Below are 14,088 nucleotides of genomic sequence, written 5' to 3' on the forward strand. Positions count from 1 at the left end.
GGGCCGGGCTGGGCTATACCCGCCCCTACCCGGGTACAACGACCCGAAGGCCCTGGGGCGACCTGTCCCGGGAGGACGTGTCCACTCGGACCCGCTCCGGAAAGTTCACTCAGTCTGTGCCCCGCGTCCCGTCCCGTGCTGCTGTGCCCCGGCCCTCATCGCCGTGCCCACGTTTCGGTCTCAGCTTCTTTCTCCGTTTCCCTCTGTCTAGGTCTCTCTCTGTGCCCTTCATCGTCTCTGTATCTCTATCTCCCAGTGTAACTGCCTCCCTGTCTCACCCCCCCACCCCCACCCCGCCTCGGAATCCCCGGGTGTCTCAGCTGTATGCAGCTCCCTCCCTCCCTGGGTCTCTCTGTTCTTTCTCCCGGGTCTCTGTGCTCTTTCCCGTGTCTCTGTGTTCTTTCTCCTGGGGCTCCGTGTTCTTTCCCTGGGTCTTTCCGTGCTTCCTCCCCCGTGTCTGAGTCTTCCTTCCTGGGTCTATGTCGTGTCTCTCGCTGGTCTCTTGGTGTCTCTGTCTCCCACTGACTGGAGTCTCTGCGGCCCCTCTGCTCAGCCGGCCTCTCCGTTTCTCTGGAATGCTGCCCCTCTGGTTCTTCCACCCCAGAGTGGGGGAGGGGCTAACTTTTCTCCCCTTTTCCACTCACCCCCAACCCCTCCAGTGTAGGGCCCCGAATTGGAGAACGTTGCTGGGTGGGAGCCTGGTACCTGTCTGAGCTGTGGAATGGAAGGGAGCCTGCCTGCCCAAGGTTGGGGGGGGCGGGCTCTGGATTCCCCTGGGGGCAGCTAGGCAGGCCTGGGAGGCTGGACTGCTGAGTGTTGGGGGATGGCTCCTGAACAGACAGGGGCAGAGATCCAGAATGACTGGGCGTGGAATCTGGCCACAGAATCCAAGGAAGTGCGTTGGGGTGGGAGGCCTGGAAAAGGATCCAGGGGTGGTACTTCCAGGGGGATCCTCAATGGTGAGGGATCCCCTGGGAAGGAAAGGGATCTGCTAAGGGATCCTTTGAGAGACATCTGAGATCCGATGGGATCCAGAGCAGGGTTCTGACAGGAAATCTCAGGACATTGTATGCTTGGCTCCTTATTAACTTGCTTCAGGGAGTAAAAAAATTCCTGTTTTTCATTGGTTGTCTGAATGAGCCTGGGGCTTCAAGAAGAAGCAGGTGTAACTCCCCAAGCACAGCCCCCTACATCCACAGCCCCAGGCACAGGCCACACTCAGCTCACCCCCCCCCCCCATCCACTTGTCTCCAAATGAGCTCACACTTGCACACTGGGGCCTGCACAGTCACCAGAGCTCCACCAAATCTGGGCTTGCACACCCATGCACCAGTCTGTGTGCTTGCTTGTGCTTTCACTGCACCCCTGTGCACAGCCCCAGGGAGGGTGTGTGCACACTCACAGTCTTGTGCATTCTTGTGCACACACTTTCTTGCACATTTCTGCTTGCTCAGTTTCCCCATGTCATTTGAAATGTCTCTACTTGTTTTCTTTTCCACTTGCTCTTCCTCTTCCCCCTTTTTTTCCTTTAACAAGGAAATTGTTTTAATATAATTCCTTCCACCCTTGTCCCCCCTGCAACTCCTGACCTCCCCTCTGGTCAGCCTTGTGCACATGTTGAGGGTGGGTGTGGTGTCCAGGGCTTTGAAGAGAGGAGGCTGGGTCTGGGTGCTGGTGGAGCAGTTGCGGGGTGGGGCATTGCAGTAAGAGTAGACTGGCTACTTTTCTTAGGAATTATACTGGTATGCCACAGAATGCTGGCTTTGGCTGTCTGTGCGCCCTCCACCTTATCCCATCAGTCCTAACTGTGGGAGTCCAGGATTGAGAGCCCTCAATGGAGGGAGGGGCATTCCCCTTCTACAGAGGCTATGACACACACTACAGTCCCTCCACTTTACAGTTTGAGACTTTGAGGAGATTCCCTCCTCCCTGAAAGTCTCAGTTTCACCCCCTGTAAAATGGGAGAGGTACTCCAATCCTGGCCAGGTCCCAAGGGTGTTGTGAAAATCTAAGGGAACTGTGTGGCAGTGTATCAGCAGGAGTGGCGGTTGCTTCCCATGTGACTGACACTGCTGTGCTTGGGCCAAGCTTGCAGCCAGGGCCCTGCCCTTGAGAAGCTCATGGTCCCTGGGGGAGCATATTGCATCATGGGAATGCAGAGCAATTCAGTAACTTCTTATTGATTGCCAACTGTGTGCCAGACTCTGGGCTAGGCACTTTCAGCCAGACTGCTGTGCTTCCTGTGGGCCTAGCGGCTGTGCAGAAGAGGCAGCCCACCCCTTAGGAGCCACTGAGGTGGAGCTCAGCATCAGCTTACCTAAAGCAGCTGCAATTCTGAGCTGAGGTTAGAAGATTGGAGGAGTTCACCTTGAGGCAGGAGAGACTTCAGAGGTCAAGATGAGTCCCAGAGGAGACCAAGAAAACGGGCTATCTGAATTGGGTTTTGAGGAGTGAATAGGAGTTTTCCAATTGAAGAAAGGGCACTCCAGTCAGGAAAAAAAACAGCATGAGTAAACATTTAAGAGGTCTTATCACTTGTGGGGTAGTCAGAAATATAGCAAATCACAGAGGGCCTCGAATGCCTTGTTAAGTAAGTGACTTTACTCTGAGAACACAGAAGGCGGATACCAAAGAATTAAAGCTTAGGTGGGAGATGTGGAGTGTCCTATGATCAGATTCATGTTTGTGGAAGAGGGTTCTGTGGCTACGGGAAGTGAATGGAGATGGGACACCTAGTGAGGAGGGTGATGCCGGTAAGTCAGATGAGAGATAATGGTGACCTGGTAGCTTAGAGCCATTTAGAAAGCGTATTTATTAAGATAGGGTGATTTCTTGGATGTCGGGGTGAGGAAGAGGAAGGGGTCCAGTTTCCTGGGAGTGACTAGGTGAGGCCTTCACTGAGCCAGGGACTTGGAGATGAGAAGTAGATTTGGGGGGCAGATAATGAGCTCATGGTTGGACATGTTGCCTTTGAGATGCTTAGAGCATTTGAGGGTCAGGGTGGGGGGGAACTTTTACTAGGGGGTTGTGTGTAGGCTCTGGAGTTTGGGAGAGAATTCTGGGCCAAAGGAAGGATGGCGAATTATATGAGAGTATGTAGAGCTGTGCTTAAGAGAAGACAACCTCAGTGATTAAAAGCACAGAAAACTGCTGAAAGTTCAACTCCACTTTATAGCAGTGTGACCTTGAGCAAGTTGCTTAACATCTCTGAGTCAGTTTTTTCATTTGTCAAATGGGTATAATAAAATTTCATGTCTCGTGGGGGTGTTATGAGATTAATACTCACGAAGTGCTTAGAACGGGGCCTGGCATCTAGTAAGCACTGTTATCTCAGTGTTAACAGTTGTTGTTATTATGATCAATCATCCCATCCTCAGCAAAATCACAGTGGGAGAGGCTTTAAAAACTGTGCATTGTTAAGGTTTGGGCATCGGCTCACCTAAAGTAGCTGCAGTTCTGAGATTGGGTCAGCAGGTTGGGGAGTGCCCAGCCAGCCCTCAGCCCTCAGCCCTCATTGTTGGTGGAGATGTATGTTGCTCAGGTGTGTTTGACCTTCGGGGGGCTGGTGTGAGAGGGCTAGAGGATGAAGCCCTGGGGAAGAGACCCCATGTTGGGAGAGGGTGGACAGGGATTCTGAGAAGGGGCAGCCTCAGCCAGTTGGGTACCTCGTCTCCCCCACCTCTGGGCCCTGGGCATCTAGTGAAGTGTCTGCCTCTGAGGTCCAGATGCACCCCAACTCTGTGTCCCCAACCTCCAGATCTGAGAACAGTGGTTTTGGCTCCTTGACAGTGTTTTAGCGGCTGCTCCTGAGGGCTGCTCCAGAGGGGGTTTCCATGCTCCTCTAGATCCCAACTTCCTCCTGGTCCCGCTGCCAAGCCAGGTTCCAGGTCTGGCCGATGATGGAGAGCTGTGCCAGGACCAGCCCAGCTTGGTGCCAAGGCCTTCTTACCTGATCTCGGTCATGGCTGCCAGCCTCACCCCTTCTGAGGCCTTTCTGGGTGACAACCAGTGATTTCTAACTTGGGTCCCGCACCAATCAGGCCATTTCTGAATAGCTTTCTAGTTGGTCTTCTGGGTGTATCCCAGCAGTGCTGATTGTAGTTGTGAGTCTGGAGTGGTTCTGGGAGCTGCTAGTGGTGAATCTGAGGGGTGATTCTGGTCTCCCTTTTGGGGCACCGGTGGTTCCAGGTGCTGTTCCAGCTCTTCTGGAGTCCTGTTTGTGCTTTAGGGTCTTTCCAAGTACAAGGTCCTGTGCCTGATTCATCTGTTCCCTGACCCACCTCCGGGCCATTTGGGGCACACCCCCCTACTCATGTGTGGCTCCTGCTCAGCTTAGGTCCGGTCTCCAGGCACCAGGCCCCGTGGTCCTGATGTGGCCTTGGGCATGGCAGTAGTACCAGCTGGCTTGGGAGACCCTCCCTGTTCTCTGTCTTGGACTCTGCCCCTGTGCCCCCAACGGTGGAGCTGACAGCCTCACGTCTGGCCCTGTGAGGCCCAGGCAGGCAGCCCCAGACAAATGGGCCTTTGAGTTTGGGACACGGAAGCTGGTTTGTCTGGCCAGACCCGCCCAACAGCTTGTGTGCTGGGAACAGGGGCCACAGGGAACTTTGTGGGGAAGCCCAGTGAGTAGGGGGAGGGAAGTGTGCGGCCATCCTGAGACCCAGGGCTGTGAGTTGTAGGGTGGGGGTGATGGAGGTGGGAGAGGGTGTGAGCCACAGGGTCAGTATGAACAGCACTGGGTTGGCCAGGCCTGTCCTGGTTAGTCGGGATGGGCCTCAGTCGTAAGGACGTCCCCCATGTTGTGGAGATGGTCTGTCTCCAGTGAGGCAGATTTCCCAGGTGCCAGGTGTGGGAGGCTGGCCTCAGGTCACTCCTTGACCCCATCCCAATGTGTCTGTTTCGGGAGGAGCCGGAGGGGATCTGCTATGTAGGGTGGGATCCCTGTGTGCATGGGGGCATGAAGTTGGGGAAGAAACCCATGGTGAGGGGCCACCTGCCTGGAGTGGGCACTGGGGGGCCGGGATGCTGAGCGATGGGGAGCTGGTGACGAGATGGTGTGGGCGTGTTTGACCCCTGCCTCCAACCAGGACGGGGCCCACACTGGTAGGGGCTCAATAATGGTTCTAGAAGGCAGGGGCCAGGCTCTGTCACTGTATGTGTGCCAGCGGAGGAGGCATCCAGGGGCACACCTTCATTTTTAGAATTACAGAGCAGCAGAGAGTCAAAAATAAATATTGCTTCTGAAGCTTCTTTGAAGGCTGCATGGATGCTGGCATGGTCTCCCAGGCTGGGCTGTTCTCTGTGAACTCATTCATGCGTTCATCACTCAGCATATCTTGACGGAGCACCTACTATGTGCTGGCTCTCTGCTGGGCACTGGGGAAACAGAGCTAAGCCAGCATGCACTGAATTTATGGTTGTGACTCAGCAACCACTCGGCAATTGTGTAAATAAATAAATCATCACATCTGTGGTCATCGCTCCAAGGCAAGGTCCAGGCATGTCGTTGGGACATCCTGGAAGGCCTCCCTGGGAAAGTGCCTTTGGCTCTAAGATCTGAGGGGTAACTGGCTAGAAGAAGGTGGGGAGTTTGTTCTGGGCAGTGGCTCAGAGCACAGGCAAGGCAGAGAGCCTGGAAGAATGTGGTACAGTTGAGATCAGAAGAGGAAGCCAGAGGCTGGCTGGTGGGAGGGAGCGTGGCCAGGTGGGTCTGCAGAGGTGGGCGGCACTGACTGCTGTGCTGGAGGGTTATTCTAATGGGTTTGGACACGTTTTACTGCTGAGGTCAGGGACTTGGTCTGTGTCGTTCACAGCTCTATGCAGGGTGTCTAGCAGAAAGCTTGGTGCATAGTAGGTGCTCAGGAGTATGGAAGGAGTGAGTGAGTGAATGAAGTGAAGAGATGGGCAGTTTTACTAAATGGGGATCGTCCTGCATAAACAGTTCTGTCACCTGCTTTTCTTTTCCTGCCTAAAGAGCAAATTTTGAATATCTTTCTGTGTCAGTTCACATTCTTCTGGGATGAAATTCTTGCTGTTTTCTCATTCTTCCCTCTCTTTCCAGGAATGAGCAGAGGCCCCAGTGCCCTGCCCTCGGTCCTGGTTGTCCAAGAGTGAGTGGCGTGATCAAGCAAAGACCCGGTGAGTGTCCCCCAGGTGTGACCAGGGCAGAGGCGCCGAGGGGTCTGTGGGCCAAGCCAAGCAGCTTGGATTCTGATGCAGACCGGTGGAGAGCCCTGAGGGGTTGTCACTGGGGGCATGACATGATCCAGTGTGCGTGTGGCGGAGAGATAATAGAGTCCTGTGCCAGGAAGGCGGTGATGGAGGTGGAGAGAAGGGATTTGAGTGCTGTTTAGGGAGGCAGAGTTGACAGGACATGGTGAAGGGTGGAATGTGGGGCGTGAGGGAGGGAAGGTGTCAAGAATGGCTCCCAGGGTTCTGGCCGGAGTGGGTGATGGAGGTGGGTGGTGGGAATGATACACAGCTTGTCAGCTGCTGTAGGTGTGAAAAGGGCCTCTGGGACTTTCACCAGCAGCTGTCTTCTTCCCATTCACCATGTCTCTGTAGAAAAGACTGTTCTGGTTGACTGTAGGTTGTGGTAGAAAGAACAGGGTACTCAGGGATCTGGGGCACATCTTTCCTTGTCTGTTTGACATCCACTTCTTTCTGCTGGAGGCGCAAAGCATGTGGATTGGAGTTGCAGGGACTGAGGTTGGAGAGTTAGGTTGGAGTAAGAGCATGATTGGCCTTGGATGTCAGGCTAAAGATTGCCGACCTTTTCCTGAGGGTGATATGAAGGCACTGAATGTTCTTAAGCAGAGAAGCTACATCCATATATTCATCTATCCATTCATTTGCTCATTCATTCGTTCATTCATGAAACATTATCTGCATGTCTGCTGTGGGATAAAGCAGCAAAGCGTGCCGGAGGGCTGTGATCAAAGATGCAATTTTTTTGTAAGCTGAAAGGGGACATTGGTTTGTGTGCAGGATGTCTTGGAAGGGAGTGACCAGAGGCAGAAAGCCCACTGAAGACGTGGGCGCCCATGAGGTCTTCCTAGCCTGGCGGTGGTTGGGTAGAGGCAGGACAGATTCAAAAGTGTTGACCAATTGCGCATGTGGGATAAGGAAAAAAAGGATTTGAGGAGGCATGGCTAGCTTGGTTATGGTGGTGCTTGTCACTGAGAAGGGGACCTGGAGGAGGAGCAGGGTTGCAGAGAATGAGGTCTGGTTGGACCGTCCTCTGTAAGCTCCTTGAAGGCTGAGCGTATGGCTGATTCATCACCTTGCCTTCTGGCTCAGGGCCCAGTAGGGCCCACCGGTCAGTTCTGCATGATGGCTGGTGAAGAGGGCAGTGGTAGAGATGGGTCTGGCCTAGGCAGGGAAAGGAGAGGAGCATGTATTGGGTATCTGCTGGGGCCGGGCCCTGTGCATGGCGAGGTGGGCTCCAGGGTTCTGTAGAAGGTGCAGCAGGAAGGAAAAGTCAGATCGGGAGGGTAGTTATGGGGATACTCTTCACCTGTCCATCTTCAGATGATGCGTCTGACCTTCTTGGGAGCCCAGCCTCACCAGAAAAGGTGCCTGAAAGTGGAGCCCTCTGTCCTCTGGGGAGGCCACTGGCTGATGGCGGGTGTGAAGGGGTAGGAGTGGGGTGTGCTGTACAGCCCAGCTTCTGGAGGCATGACTGACGTGGAGAGGGAGGGGAAGATGCTCTGAGATCCTGAGGCCCAGGTACAGCTAATATAGGAGTTAAGCATACCTTGGGTGCAGGGCCTGGGGTACTCATAGGGACTGAGTTCTGGGGCAGGGGCCAGGGCAGGCCCTAGGCTACATCAGCAAGGGATCTTGCTGTCTACATCAGGGTTTCTCAGCCTCAGTACTGTTGACATTTTGGACCAGATAATCCTTTGTTGTGGAGGGCTGGCCCATTATTGTAGGATGTCTAGCAGCATCCTTCGTTCCTTCCTATCATTGCCAGTAGCCTACTTTCTACCGTCAGTCTGGACAATCAAAAATGTCTCCAGACATTGCCTAATGCGCCATGGCAGGGCAGAACCACCCTGGATGGAGAACTACTGGTCAACACCACTTCTTGCTGCCTTCACTGTGCTGTACAAATCTGGAAACCTGGGGAGGATCACTCAGGGAAGATTCACAGTGACAGGCCACTTGAGCTGAGTTCTGGAGGGTGAGTAGGTGGCTGGGGCTGGGGAAGGTGTTCTCAGTAGAGAGAACAGCAGGTGCAGAGGCCTGGAGACAGCCATGTTGCTGAGCATTAGCCCAAGGGAGGCTCCACTCCCCAGACGAAGGAGGCTGGAGGGGTTATAGCTATAGGAAGGTGGTCCCTTGGTCTTCTGCCCCCAGAGCTAAGCCTCTGCTAGAGCTTTCTCACCCCACCCCACCCCAGACTCTGGGATGCTCTTCCTAAGCTACTCCTCTGATCCCAGGGGAGACCAAGGAACTGATGGCCGCCAGAGAAAAGGGGTCCCAGCTGCTGGAGGGCGGGTGGGGGCTGATCCTGGCTGTGCTCACAGACTCTGGCCAGCTGGCTGGAGGAGGGAAGGCGGCCTGCTGCCGGCCGCCTTCTTTCCTGGGGCCAGGGTCACGGCTGAGATTGTGATTTATTCCCATCATAATCTGGTGGTTGGTTTGGTGAGAGTTGGAAACACGTTGGTTTTCTCTTCCCAAGTGTAACAAGGCCTGTTTCCGCCTCCGCGGCCGCTGCTGCAGTGCCACGCCGTGAACTGTGCAGGACGTGACAAGAGGGCTCGGTTAGCTGCCCGCCAGTTAGACAACAGCTCTCGCTTTCCCTGCTCTCACACCCTTCTTGCCTAAGCACTAGCCTCTCCCCTTGGCTGGCAGCTCCATGGGGCCCTGGATACCCCTCCTTCTGCTGATGTCTGTTTTGGGGCCGCAGCCTCCTGGGAGCTGGGGTCCTGGCCTGGGGAGGAAATGGGGAGGAGGCTGCAGGAACAGGTGGTATTTGGAGCCTAATTAATATTTGTGAATAATAACACGTGCCCAAGGGAAACAGATCAATCTGTGTTTGCATATTCATGAGGAGGCCTCGGACTGATCCCAGCTGTTCGCCAACCAGGGAACACCCCCAGCCCATCTCTGGCATCACATGGTCTCTGGGGGAGGGGTTGCCATCGAGTCTGGCAGGGTTGGTTGGGGTGGACTGTGAGGAGGTGACATGGCCTCTGTGTAACAGGCCTTTCTGTAACGTTTGCATCCAAATCCTGTGGCTTGATGTGCCTGCCCCTTCCTCTTCCCTCAGAGCAATGATTCTCAGATTCTTCAGTTTCACAAACCAGTACAATTACCAAAAGTACCTGGGGGCCAGATGTGGGGTTGGAAGTTTTTTATTTTGCCAAGTAAGGACATTATAAACAAAATAACTGGTATCTGCTATCACCATCCCTTCAGACAAGAAAAGACATTCAAACAACAAGGATAGCATTTCAGAGTAAAGGACAGTTCTTCCTACAAAAGGGCAGTTGGCAGCTTTACACTGACTTAGCAAAGAAAAAGGACATATTAAAACCATTCTGAATGTAGAAAAATGGCCTCCAATGATATTCTACGTTATTCAGTATGGAATCGTTTTCCTGCCCGAGTGTGTCAGTTTGGTGGAACCGACGGTCCGCATTGCAATTCAGAGACAGCCGAGTGTGCAAGTGCTCAGGCCGCCTTGTCATCATGGCTGTTGGAAGCCCCGCCACACAGGCGGAAGTGCACGCTCTGCTCAGCACCCTGTTGCACTGGAGTCAGAAGCTTCTGGGCAACCCAAGCAAGACTAGTGTCGGTCCCACCTCCCTGCTTCTCAACTGCTACCCACCCACAGGTGACCCTGAGCACTCTGGGGTTGGTGCAGGGCCAACGGCTCGACGGAGGCCAGACCCGGGGAGCCAGGATCCTACGCGGGGGCCCTGAACCTGGGAGCAGCCTGCACCGCCTGACACTGGGGCGGGCTCCATGCCCAGAGTCGGGGCGGGGCAGCTTGCTCACACCAGGAGCTGGTGAGGGAGAGGCCCTGGCTCAGGCAGCTGTGTGGTGGCCAGCATAGTTCCCTGGGAACGTGTCTGTTAGTGTGTCCCCGGGTCTCCCCATCTCTCTGGGAGAGAATGTCGTTGTTTTCAACATCTCCACCTCTGTCTGTTCTGCTTTCTGCATCTGAACAGTGTCCTAGGCAAGCCAGACCCAGATACACGGGGACCCTGGAGTTCCCAAATAAGGGCCACTTGTCTTTATCACATGGAGGGTGGGATTACCAGAGGCCCAGTTTCTCTAACACCCATGGCCAGAATTGCGTCCTAGATTGTCACATGATGTCTGTTCCAGAATCCTGCCCCCAAGACGGCTGTACTGGGAACTGACACCCCACAATGTCTGTGATAGAGTTACACCTGTATGGTGATGTACTGGGGAGTTACACCCCTATAATGTCCATCAGGCAGCTGCACCCCCATGATGTCTCTGCCTGCGAGTTACACTGCTATGATTACCGTACCGAGGCAGCTACAGGGGCTCACACCTCAGTGGCAGTGGTACTGGGGAGTTACACCCTGTGGTGCTGTACAGTGGTACCTTCAAAATGTCTCCTCTTTGTAACTTCATCCCCTCTACATCCATACCAGAGAGGTGTGTCCCCCATGATGTGTGTTTCTCAGGGTTATGCCCCTATGGTGTCCGCAATGGGCGGGGGCAGGGTCACACCCAGACTGCTTGTACCTGGGAGTGAAACCTCTGTGAATGTTGTATTGTTGTACCCCATGATGTCTGTATGAGTCCCCTCTGCCCCTGTTCTCTGGTGCAACACACCACTGACACCACTGAGCTATAAACCTGTGACAGCTGTACCAGGGGCTGCAGGATGGTTGTTTCAATGGGCCATACCCCCATGACAGCCTGACCAGGCTGTTCACCCCATGATGTGTGCCGGAAAGTTGAATTCTATTGTTGATTGCACTGCTGCACCACAGGGCCGTGATGACCAAGCCCAGACAGGGCCTGAGTGATGCGTGACCTCCATCCCAAGTTGGCCATACAGGGCATCACAGTGGGGACTCCCTCTCTTCTGGTCTCAGCCCCTGAGCTTTGTGATCACTGAATGGAACCCTAGGTGTGATGTAAACAGGGCTGGATGCCCGCCAGGCCACTTCAACATTCTTGCTTTTGCTGCTCAGTGCATCTCAGACTTTGGTGAGATCTTTGGACGAGAGACATCTCCCCCCCACTTTCCCTTCGTGTTCGGTCTCCACCCTGCTTCGCAGTCCTACCTGCTTTGTCCCAGCACCTTTGCTCACCTCCTGCTCTCTGATCTAAGGACCTTTGACCGTCGCGGTTGAGACTAGAGTTCAAGTTCCAGGAAGGAGCAGAGCAATCTGTGAGCCCTGCCTCTTCTTGTTCACCAGCTGTGTCACCTCCTTGCAAATTCTCTTACCACTGTGGGTCAGCTGGCACCTGGGTCTGACCCCACCAGAGTACATGTGTACTACTGTGGGGCCCCAGGGTGTGTTCACCATCACTCACTCTTGCTCTGTGCCCTGTTGTGGCATTAATGAGGGACTTTCATGCACCAACCCCTTGCCCAGAGTAAGGTGTGAGCAGAGCTGGTGGGCATTGGTGCGGATCCCCTGAAGCCCCCTGAGTGGGAAACATGGGAGAGAGACCCCCAGGAGCTCACCACTGGGGCTGGGGAGTGATAGTGGTGTATCCATCCGATCTGGCCGTGCTGAGGGTTCCACAAAGGTGCTGGGCAGAGTGGGGAGGGCACACCTGGCGAGGAGCCCTGAAGGCACTCAGACAATCCCAAGAGCAGTCTTGCCCATACCCAGGGTCCTGTCTCAGCCAGGATGCCGGTTTTGAGCAAGTGGCTCTGTGAGGTTTGCACCCCTCCCCTTGATCTGCTCTGGGCTGCTGGGGCAAGGGCAGAGGAGGGGTGGGGTTGAATCTTAGGGTCCAGCACCCCCATTCCACCAGGGACTCCTTGTGGTTTCCCTTTGGAGTGGGATGGTGCCATGGGAATTGGGTAGGATGAGGGTGGCCAGGCGGGGCAGCTACAACTTGTCCAGAGCGCATCCTGGCGAGCCCAGACTTGTTGTGGCTTGGCTCCAAGCCTCTAATACCTGGATCCTGTCTGTCTCTACCAAAGCTGTACTCTGGGACCTGTGCCCAGCCGGCATTCAGGGTCTGCTGGGGAGAGAAGGGGCTACACGAGGCCCCAGGAACTCTGGAGTCCCTGGCCTCCATGAGTCTGCTCCCTGTCCTGGTCTGGTTTTGTCTGGTCCCTGTCTCTGTCTCTTAGACCCCGTTTCCCTGTCCCAGTCCCCTTTCCGAGGCAAGTTGGAAACTCAGGGTCTGGAATGGAACATCCCTGCACATACCCTGGTCTCAGTAGCCCCTGCTCCTCCTCAGGTTTAGAGAATGACCTGAAGGCCTCTTGTGCTCTCTCCCTACATGTTACTGGTGGGTTATCCTTAGGCCCTGGGGGATCAGTGAGGGGCCTGGGTTTTCACAGGCGTTGGAAAGTCTGGGTGGTCATTACATAGTCCAAGGAAGGAGTGTCTGTTGAACTAGGTTCTGGATGGTCAGTGAGGCTTAGTGGGGGTCTTGGTGGTAAGTGGGGACCAGGAGGTGGCATGTGGGCAGCAGGACATTGGTGGATACCAGCTAATTGGCTCTGCCCTTCTCTCCATCACAGGTTGATTGTCCTGGGCTGTGGCTGGCCTGGATGGCCCCCCAGCTAGCCCCAGGGAGGACGATGGTGCCCCTTGTACCTGCACTCGTGATGCTTGGTTTGGTGGCAGGTGCCCATGGCGACAGTAAGTCTGACCCCTCAAGGTGTAGGATCTCCCAGATCAAAAGGTGGCATTCCTCCCAGCAGGACTCTGGGATAGGAGACAGGACCAGCCACTAGGAGAGACAGGATGGCTAGATACCCCTCCAGACCTTCTGTCCTAGAAAGACACCCCCATGAACTTCAAGAGTGCCCCCTCCAGGGAGTACCCCAGCCCCATGCTTCCTAGGGGCATCCTGTGGAAATACCCACATGTCTCTTAAGGCATCTGCAGGGTGGGGCATGTCTAAGTGTGACCCTGTTTTATGGGATGGACGTGAGACATATCCAGGATTCATGTGGTCATTAGGTAATATGCTCAGGTGTGTGCTGTGTCCCTTACTGAGGATCTGTGCAGAAGGCACAGTGTGAGCCATGGGGGGCCTTGGTAAGAGAATAAGGGGGCCACACACAAGGAATGTGTGTGGACGTGTGTATGGGATGCCAGATACGTCCACAGGTCCAGAGAACGATTGGAAGCCAAATCACCACAGCCCTTCCCGTGGGCTAGACACTGAGCCCTTCCTTCCCCTTCCCCCCTTCAAGGCAAAGAAATATCTCCCTTCCCCAGCTCCTCAGCCCTGAGAATGGGGGAAGATTGCACTTGGCCACAGGAAGCTTAGCTCCAGCGCCCCTCTTTGTATTGGAAGAGGTGGGATTGACCCCTGCCCAGATCCAACTCGGAACTTTGGTCCCTTTCCTGCCGCCCTTCCCCCTGCCTGGCGCTACAAGACTGGCCGCAGCCCGCCCTGTCGCCATGGTTACCACTGCTTGGTTACGAGTGGGAGGCGGGGCACAGGGCAGATTTAGCCAATCTGCACACTGAGGGGGAGGGACGAGGTCGGGGCCAAGGTCCCTGGGGGAAGGGGCTGTTCCCAGCCTGTCCGGAGCCCAGAGGTGGCCAAGGGCCAATCCAGGGGTCGGTCTGAGGGTCAGCAGGCCAGAGGGTTCCCTCACCCCCTTCTCCAAGTGTCTGGACGCAGATCTCTCTCCTTGATCCACCCAAGCCCTTTCTCCTAATGCCTCATTAATTATTCAGCACGAGATCCTGGAGTGGGTGGGACTGGAGTACCCAACCCTTAGTCCTCCAGGCTGGGCTCAGAGGGGGCTACTAGGGCAAGAGGAAGGGGAGGGCATCACTCCCAGGGTGTGTGGTGAGTGATGGGAGCAATGGGGGGGGGGGGGTGGATGAGAGGGCTGGGCTAGCAGGAGCAGGGCGGAGTTGGGGTGGGGGTGATTGGCAGGCCTGG

At 55.1% G+C, this 14,088-nt stretch overlaps 1 protein-coding gene across 14 annotated transcripts in view; it reads left to right on the forward strand.

Moving 5' to 3' along the window:
• PTPRF (protein tyrosine phosphatase receptor type F) overlaps nt 1–14,088 on the forward strand; it is a 143,362-nt gene that overhangs the window by 60,599 nt on the left and 68,675 nt on the right. For 13 of the 14 annotated variants that reach the window (XM_032494040.1, XM_032494039.1, XM_032494044.1 and 10 more), the window contains exons 2-3: nt 6,062–6,138; nt 12,704–12,824. In XM_032494040.1, coding sequence (XP_032349931.1) covers nt 12,734–12,824 — 91 coding nt within the window. In that variant the 5' untranslated portion in view covers nt 6,062–6,138; nt 12,704–12,733. The remainder of the gene's footprint in view (nt 1–6,061; nt 6,139–12,703; nt 12,825–14,088) is intronic. The other variant, XM_032494041.1, reaches the window with a different exon arrangement.

This window comes from Camelus ferus, chromosome 13 (assembly GCF_009834535.1).
Source record: "Camelus ferus isolate YT-003-E chromosome 13, BCGSAC_Cfer_1.0, whole genome shotgun sequence".
Classification (NCBI taxonomy): Eukaryota; Metazoa; Chordata; class Mammalia; order Artiodactyla; family Camelidae; genus Camelus; species Camelus ferus.